The sequence below is a fragment of the Ammospiza caudacuta genome, chromosome 27, assembly GCF_027887145.1.
Source record: "Ammospiza caudacuta isolate bAmmCau1 chromosome 27, bAmmCau1.pri, whole genome shotgun sequence".
Lineage (NCBI taxonomy): Eukaryota > Metazoa > Chordata > Aves > Passeriformes > Passerellidae > Ammospiza > Ammospiza caudacuta.
This window is the reverse complement of record NC_080619.1, coordinates 4,747,272-4,756,017: the sequence shown is the minus strand read 5'-3', so window position 1 is coordinate 4,756,017 and position 8,746 is coordinate 4,747,272. Positions and strand designations below refer to the sequence as shown.

General features: G+C 55.6%; 1 protein-coding gene across 1 annotated transcript; it reads left to right on the top strand.

Moving 5' to 3' along the window:
- Window positions 1-288: 288 nt before the first annotated feature.
- On the top strand, window positions 289-6,233 carry CNP (2',3'-cyclic nucleotide 3' phosphodiesterase). The gene is made up of 4 exons (XM_058820476.1): window positions 289-335; window positions 2,219-2,888; window positions 3,415-3,557; window positions 4,051-6,233. Exons 1-4 carry the CDS (start codon window positions 333-335, stop codon window positions 4,501-4,503), a joined length of 1,269 nt encoding a protein of 422 aa, XP_058676459.1. The 5' UTR covers window positions 289-332; the 3' UTR covers window positions 4,504-6,233.
- Window positions 6,234-8,746: the final 2,513 nt, after the last annotated feature.

Sequence of the window (8,746 nt, the reverse complement as noted above, 5' to 3'; positions counted from 1 at the left end):
GGGAAGTTGAAATAAATATTGAGCAAGCGTCGTACCCAGCAGTGCAGTGGTGCGTCCCTAGCCGGGAAGGAGCCGGTGCGAGCCGCCGCCGATCTCGGAGCGCTGCCTGCCCCCGGCCCGCATCCCGGGACTGTCCCGGAGCATCCCCGGCACCGGGCGGGGCAGGGCTGAGCCCCGGGGCCCCCCCGCTGCCCCGGGGAGGGCTCGGTCCGGCCCTCGGGGGCGGGCGAGTCCCGGGGCTATGAAAGGAGCGGCGGCCGCGCCCGCCCCAGAGCCGCTTCCCCGCCGCGCCGCTCCGCACCGGCGGCCGCCCCGGAGCCGCTGCCCTCACCATGGTAAGCGGGACGGGGACTGGGACCGGGACTAGAACCGGGACTAGCATCGGGATTGTTAGCATCGGGATTGTTAGCATCGGGATCAGGACCGGGATCGGGGCTGCAGCTCCGCCTGGCGAAGGTTCCGATGCCCCGGAGGGCGGAAGCGCCGGCGGCGGTGCCGACACGCGGGCGCTGAGCCTGAGGGCGCTCGGAGGCAGCCGGGCACCGAGAGCGGCCCCGGGGTCCGTGGGTCCCTCTCGGGGGTCCCGGGACGCTCTGGGGGCTGCCGGGGCAGCCCGCGGCCGGCAGCGATGGCTCCCTCCACGGCGGGGAGCAGGAGACAAGCGGGAGCTTTGTGGGGGCGGCTCAATGGGAGATTGTCCGGCGGGACCCCGCTCCCCCGGGCTCTGCGGAGCCTTTGTCCGCCCGGCCCGGCCCGTGAAGGCGCCCGTTGTCCCCGAGCCGGCGGCGAACAATGGCCCGGGGGGGCCGCGATTGTTCCTTTGTTCACGGGGCTGAAAAGCGCCTCAGTCCCCTCGGCAGCTGCCGCGGCAGAACAGCGGCCCCGGTCCCCGCCCGCGGGACAGCCCGGTGCGGAGCGGGGACAGCCCGGCCCTGCGACCCCCGGGCAAGGGGGCACCTGCGCCCCAGGTAACTCACGGCTCCCTCCGCTGTGAGCACTTTGAGCCCCGAGTGTGCCGGGAAAGCAGCACGGGGAGCCCGCAGGTCCCCGCTGCTCTCAGGGGCTCCTCTGTCCCTCCGGCTGCAGCTGAGCCCAGGGCAGGCAGTGCCCCTGGGAAATGTGGGGTCCTGCTTCTGCTCCCATTTGGGCATTTGGAACCAAACCCATCTGTACCTTCTGGAATAAAGAGATGGGGAAATCAACACTTAAAAAGTGTTTTTTAAAAACTGCGAACTGGAAACACATTTTTCTGGCCCAGGCAGTGCGGTTATATTTTATGTAAAACTTCTGAATTTTTGCATCAAAGGCAAAACTCACTTCTTGCGCATCACTTCCACAGTCCAGTGCATCCCAGGCTGGGCTGGCCCACAGGCAGTTCATTTATTGACCCAACAAACACTGTCTGCCTCGGTGATGCTATTGAGGACTCGCACAGCTGAAGAAATCCCTGCTTTCCTTTCAGTCCCGTGTTTTCCCAGGCCCTACTGGGAATTCATCTGGGATTCTGCTAACAGGAGCTGCTGGCAGGAGGGGAGGGACAGCCGTGCCAGCTCCCCGCGGCATCTCCCGCTCACTGCTGCCAACCGCCAGTGTTTCGTTTCCTCCAGCACTCGAGGTTTCACTTTCGAGTTCTACCTTGCAGCTGCTGGGAGGGGTTTGGCTTTCCTGGGAGCCCAAATTCCCTCCTGTGAGGTGCTCAGCTGCTGATCCTCAGTGCAGCTCAGAGAGAGACAGCAGCATCCTTGTGGGCTGCTCTAGGAAACAGCCTGGGAATTGAGTTTGTGGTTCAGCTGAAGGGAGGGAGTGCGGCAGCTCTCAACCTGCTGGGACTTTCCGTTCCCCTGGGCTCCTCCGTGGGTCACTGCCCTCGCATCCGGCAGCCACAGGTGTGTTTGTTCAAGAGCTCAGACTGAATGTGCCACACGAGGAGGGCTGGGGCTTTGTGGCAGCTCCTGGTGCCTGAGAAATCCCTTCCCAGTGGGGCAGGACTGCAGCTGTGAGCCCAGAGCGGGGAGCTGAACCTTCAGCCCTTGTGGGGGATTCAGTGGATCCCTGCTGTACAACCAGCCAGAGCAGCTGTGGGAGAAGGAGTCAGCTGAGCAGGGCACCCAAGTGAGGCAGTGTGGGGGAGAAGCTCCCTGTGCCCATCCTTTCCACTAAAGGTCCACACTGTCTCTGGGGTTCCTGCCCTGCAAAGTGTTTTCTCCTTCCATTCCAGAACAGAGGCTTCTCCAAGAAGAGTCACCCTTTCCTGCCTAAAATATTTAGAAAAATGTCTACTCAATCAGCGAAAGAGAGACCTGAGAGTTTGCATTTCCCATTCCTGGACGATGAAGACACCATCTCCACGCTGAAAGAATCCAAAACCTTTTTCATCCTCCGGGGCCTGCCTGGCAGCGGGAAATCCACCCTGGCCCAGGCCATCCACGATCGCTACAAAGACGCCTGCAAGGTCATCTCTGTCGATCACTATAAAATCACACCATTAATCAGGAGCTCCATTCCTGAAGAGTACTCCAAGGTGGATGAGGATCTAGTTGACTATTGCAAACGGGAGATCAGCGTCATTGTTTTGGATGACACCCACCACGAGCGGGAGCGGCTGGAGCAGCTCTTTGACATTGCTGACAAGTATCGCTACAAAGTCATCTTTGCCGAGCCCAAAACCCCCTGGCGCTTGGATTGCCCCCAGCTCAAGGACAAGAACCAGTGGAAACTGTCTGTGGAAGAGCTGAAGAAGATGAAGCCAAGCTTAGAGAAGGAATTCCTGCCCATGTATTTTGGGTGGTTTTTGAGCAAAAGAAGTTCGGAGATCCTGAGGAAGGCTGGCCAGGCATTCTTGGATGAGCTTGGGAGTCTCAAAGCCTTCAAAAAGGAGAGTAAATACTGTATGTATTGATGTTATCTTACAAATTCTTACCTCTTGATGAGTCTGATTAGCTTCTAAAGTAAATTTCTAACACTGCCAACCATAAAAGCTTTTTAAGGCTACTAACCTGGTCTTCATAGTTGACAAAGTTGCTTTTTTGAGTAAATTAAAGAGCTTTTCCCAAGTCTGTTTAGGTCTGGCGCCACAGGGCACTGAGCTCAGGTGGTAGCGGCAGGACATGGGATCCTGGGTGTCCCCTGGTTCCAAGGGGTTGGGTGGGAAAAAGGCAAAGAGAGGGAAATGGGAAAGGCTGAACTGAACATCTCATCCCTTAGGGGACTCTCACATCTTATCAGGTTTAAGATGAGCCACGATGATGCACAGGAGCTTCTGTTCTCTGGCTCCATCTGCAGTGAGCCTGGGAGGAGGGAGGGGTTTGGTTTCCCACCCAGCAGTCAGAGATGAGATGTGATGGGACCAGGGCTCGTGGGTTGACATCAGGGCCATCACTTTGTGACAGTGACATTGTTCACCTGTATCTGCAGTTCCTTCTGCTATCGAAGATCCCAAAATAAAAATAGATCTCACCAGCTACTTTGTGAAGAGGCCACCTGGGGTCCTGCACTGCACCACGAAATACACAGAGTTTGGAAAAGCAGCTGGAGCCGAGGAATACGCGCAGCAGGAAGTGAGTGTTGGGGTCCCACCTCCTCCCCACACCCCCATGTCCCCTCTCTCCCCTTTGGGTGTCCATGAGCCTGGGAGAGGGTTGGGGATGGGCTTTGCTCTGACCCAAGAGGCCAAATATAGGGACAGGAACTACATCCATATGGCCTGTGCAGAGAAAACTCCAAACTGTGGACATGGTGATTTTGTTTCCTATTTCCAAACAAAATACTCCAACTTTCCCCAATCACACGTGACTTCCAGCATCATCTCTGACAGCTTGAGCTGAATGATGACGAATTGAGGTATTTAGATCCTCAGATTGATTATTTCAGAGCACATAAGCCCAGGTGAAATATTGGAAAGATGTTACCAGCTCCAGACCCACAGAGCTGGCACATCAGGCACTGACCTTCTCCTTGCTCCGGATGTTTTGTCCATGTCACAGCAGGAGCTGCCCCAGTGAATCCCCACCAGAGGCACTAACCCTGTCCCCTGTGTGTGTCCCTCTGCAGGCTGTGAAGGCTTCCTATGGCAAAGGCTTCACCCTGTCCATCTCTGCCCTGTTCATCACCACAAAGACTGTCGGGGCTCGCATCGAGCTGAGCGAGCAGCAGCTGCTGCTGTGGCCGGGGGATGCTGACAAGATCCTGCCCACGGACAACCTGCCCCGGGGCAGCCGTGCCCACATCACCCTGGGCTGCGCCAACGGCGTCGAGGCCGTCCAGACCGGGCTCGACCTGCTGGAGTTTGTCAAGCTGGAAAAGGCAGGGAACAAAGGGGAGCAAGTGGGGGAAATTGGAGGAGGGAAACTGCTGTATTTTGATAATGGGATGTGGATGCTCGTGCTGTTGAAAAAGATTGATGTGAGGGCGATATTCTCGGGGTACTACGGGAAGGGAAAGCTCGTGCCAACGCAGAGCACCAACAAACGGGGTGCTGCCTTCAGCTCCTGCACCATCATCTAGGAGCACGGGCAGGGCAGCTCCTCGGTTTGTTTTTAAAAGGCAAGTAACTCCTGTAACCTTAAAAGTGTAAAGAGAAATAATTTCTACCTTTACTAAAGTCAACCCTCCTGCCCACCCCAGCGTGAAGCCTGTGGGGAGTTATCGGCCTCAGGAAAGGAAGAAAACAAGCAACTCCTGACTGCAACTGTCACGGATTTTAATGTGAGTTTTGGAGGGAACCTGCTGGGGTGTCCTGCTTGTTTTCTTCCTTGGAGAAAGATCAGCTCTGGGGCTTTTATTGCTTCCCTCTGAACCACAATCGTTCGATCTTTACCTGCTGGCACTGACCAAAGCCTGGCAGTCGCTGGTCTGGAGCCAAGGGAACTGCAGGATGTCCCTCCCCTCCCACACCCTGGGGCTGGCACTGGCCATTCTGGCAGCTGATCACAGGGTCAGAACCAGTGAGACCTGGGCATGGGTCACTCCTGTCAGGAGTCCTGCCCTTACCAAGGGTTTGGCCCTAAGGACAGACCTTGCTGAGGGCAGCGGGTCCTGGCAGCCCTAATCACAGCTGCCCCCAGTGGGCTCCATCCCAGCTCCTGGGATGCTCTGGGGACAGCCAGGAGGAGGGCACCGTGCCAGGTGATGCCTTAAAGACACCAACTTTGGGGAAATCAAGTGAAACACCAGGACAGGGAGCCAATTCCTGCAAAGCAGCTCCAGCCATTTCCCTCCACCTGGGCTGGACCGAGCACCATCCCCTGTCCTGTAGGGAACAATCCTGCCTTGGCAGGGAGTGGAAGAGATGAACTAACATCTTTTCCATCTTATCAAATAAGAAACTAAAATCATGTCTGAAGTACACAACTGGACTTCATGCAAGATTTTACTCCCTTCCTCTAATGCACTTGAATGTTAAGAGTTAGGCTGGAGTAACCCCGTAGTGTAGGAAGTGGAGGCACCGTAACCTTGTAACTCATGTCTGCTTGAACCTAAACCCCAGCTGGAAGTTACTGACCCAGCACTTGTGTCATTAAATGTGTTCTATTGAAACCTGGGTTTGTGCTCTGGCAGGCCCTGGCCCAGCAGGGCGGTGGCTCCTGGGCATTGTTTAACACAAAGCTCCACTAACAGCCGCAGGGACGCTCCCAGCTCGAGCTCCTGCTCTGGGGAGCAGCAGAGTGAATTAACCCAACTAACCCTGTAAATACTGACTGTGTTTGAGGCCTGGGCTGGGGCTGGGCGCAGCTCACCCTGAGTCCAATGTTGCTGGGGCAAGGAGCATTTCTCTCTGATTGTTGAGGCCAAAAGCAGGGAGAGCTTTGGTGCTTTTCTGCTACCAAACACTCTGCCGTGAAAGCAAAATACTTCCTGCTGATCAGAAGCAAAGGATAAAAATAAATTCTCATTCTACCATAAAATAGTGAGCTATAAACCCACCCAGAGCACCTGTGACCCTTCATGGAGAAATCCCTCTAACCTTCCACACTGGCAGCAGCCGAGTGCCCAACACTCAGCTGACAGAACCTCAAGGGTTTGATCCACCAAAGCTCTACAAGGGATTTGCCAGCACCTGCTCAGGGGCTGGCTGAGCCCACACCCCCAGTGCCCAGATCACTCCAGCACCAGAATACAGAGCTGGAATCTCTCCTTCATCTGCCTGTTCAAGAACAACAGTGACATTGTCGTCGTTTGAGTTTTTATTAGTTTGTACATCATATACAGTTTATAATAAAGTAAAACCGATTGCATATGGGTCTGCTCAGGCTGATTTCCCATACAAACACGGCATCAGGAGTTCTGCTAAGGAAGTAAACAACAAATATTCACATTTTTTACCATTCACATCCTAGAAAGGTCCAAGAGGGACAGCTGGTACCGATGCGGAGCCCGGCTGGGAGAGAACGAGGAGTTTGGCAAAGCAATGGGACAGCAATTGCTCCATGCAATTCCCCTTTCCTCCCAGGGAAAGGTTGAGCTATGTACACTGAGGTAAACATTCTGAATTCCAGTTCAGAGAAACAGGGCAGCGCAGGGACGAGCTCCTCTCCGAGCGGCTCCGCATCGGCGCCTGCGTTTGTCCTGACTGCTCCACACTCGTGACCCGCGTGCACTGTGGGGCTCTGGGGGCTCCCCCGGCCCCTGGGATGCTGCCTCACACCTCACTCTGCTCACAGGAGCCATGAGGGGACACTGGGGACAGGGCTGGGGTGGCAGCAGGGCTGGGCAGTGCCCAGGGATGCTCCAGCACAGAGCAGAGCTGCCCCTCCAAGCTCAGATCTGGGTGAGGGGAAAATGCCCAGCACTGCTCCAAAAAGGAATAACCCCATCCATGATGCTGGGAGTGGGCCAGGAAGGCCAAAGAGTTTCACATCAGCTCCCACAGTCATGCAGGGACCCAGAATGGCCCCACAGAGCCAAGGGCAGGGACAGCCACCAGCTATTGCCACCCAGCCCTGCCACAGCCACCCAGGGACAGCACTGCTCCAGGGACACGGCTGGCTGCAGCACACAGTTGTCCTGTTCCCTAGGGAAGAGGAGGGGAAAGGACAAGGCACGAATTTAAACAGGATGAAAACCATCCATTAGAAATAAGAGAATATCTGGAGTTATTAGTGAAACTGAGGAGGTCCTTTGGAAATGGCAAAGCAGCACATGGCCCAGCCCTGGGGCTGTTGGATGGCTGCAGGGCCAGTGTGGCTGGACAGACTCTGGCCCCAGCCTCCATCTCAGACACACCACAGCAGTGCCCACTCTGTGTCTCAGCAGGTACAGACAGTGGAGGGGCCATTCTATTCCATGGAAAATACTCTTGTACCTGAACAATTTGTCTTTCTCCCATTTCCCAACTTGCATTTCTGCATTTACAACAGCCAGCAGCGCTGGGGATCCCGCTCACTGAACACTCCCAGGATCAAAAGCAAATCAGGAATCAGGTACATTTCTGTGCAGCCAGAGCAATGAGGAGCCTTGAGAGGGTGGCCAGAACCTCCTGAATGGACCTCACAGCTTTCCAACCCAAACTATTCCATGATTCTCTGAGCATGGCCAGACAAAACCACATCCAAGGCAAAGCCCAACAGCCACACAATTCCTGATCTCCCTGCCAGAGCTGCAGTCCTGCAGCAGAGCCCTCACATGCCAGCTCTGCCCACAGCCACACTCACACACTTCTCTTCACAACTTCCCCAGAGAAGCTCTCGAGCTGCTCAGAGCATCCACTCCACACTCAGCTGCTGGAAAACGCCCCCAGCCTGGTCTGGCTCTCAGCCACAGCAGCTCTGCTCTTTCCAGGCCTTTCTAGAGAGCAGCAGCTCCCACAGCACCAGCCATTCCCCCTTGGAGAGCCCTGGCAGGAGGCGCCAGGCTGAGGGTCACACCAAAGAGTGTCCGTGCCACCACAGCACCACCTCTGCACCTCTCTGTGCTCTCTGTCCTTCTGGGACAGCATCACCTGAAGATGCTCATTGTGGCAAATCCCTGGGGCTGGTGGCACCAGGACGTGTGGGTAGCTGGAGCCCTGGCACTCAGCTTCCCTGCAGCTTCACACCCAACCACAACCCATGGACAATGTGCTGGAACCACCACGTGTGGAGGCAACACTCCAAGAAAAGCACAGCTGAGCCCATTTTTTGGAAAATGCAGATTTTTGTCTCCCCAAGCCGTGCTGGGACACGGTGGGGTCACAGTACCACTGGACACTGCTGCTGCCCTGAGGTGCCAGGTGCCACCAAGCCCTGCTCTGTGCCAGGGGACAGGGACTGCACAGGGCATGGGGCACTCTGGGCTAGTGGAAGGTGTCCCTGCCCATGGCAGGGGTTGGACTTGGCAGCTTTTAAAAGCCTCCAAGCCCAACCCATTCCATGGTGCTGTGCATTTGCCTTCACCTTGATTCACGTAACAACGTGCTGTAGAAAGTCTTGGCACTCACCATATGAATATTGAACTACATTAAATCATGCATTCATGTACAGGTTATAAATAGCTGCTGTATACATTTCCTCTCCCAGAAGCAGAGCCATTCCACTCCTGTGCTCCAAGGAATGGGCTCAGGCAGCTTGGAGAGAAGGGAGGGAGCTGCTCACACTTCCCTGGGGCAGGGGAAAATGAGAATAAACTCACTGACAGACACAGAACATGGCTCTGCTCAGCAATGGGAGACTGAGAACAGCCCAAACTGTACAGTGACATCAACACACACACACACACACAGGACCAGATGTCATGGAACCAAAATGCCACTAAACTCTTGTAAACTCAGATT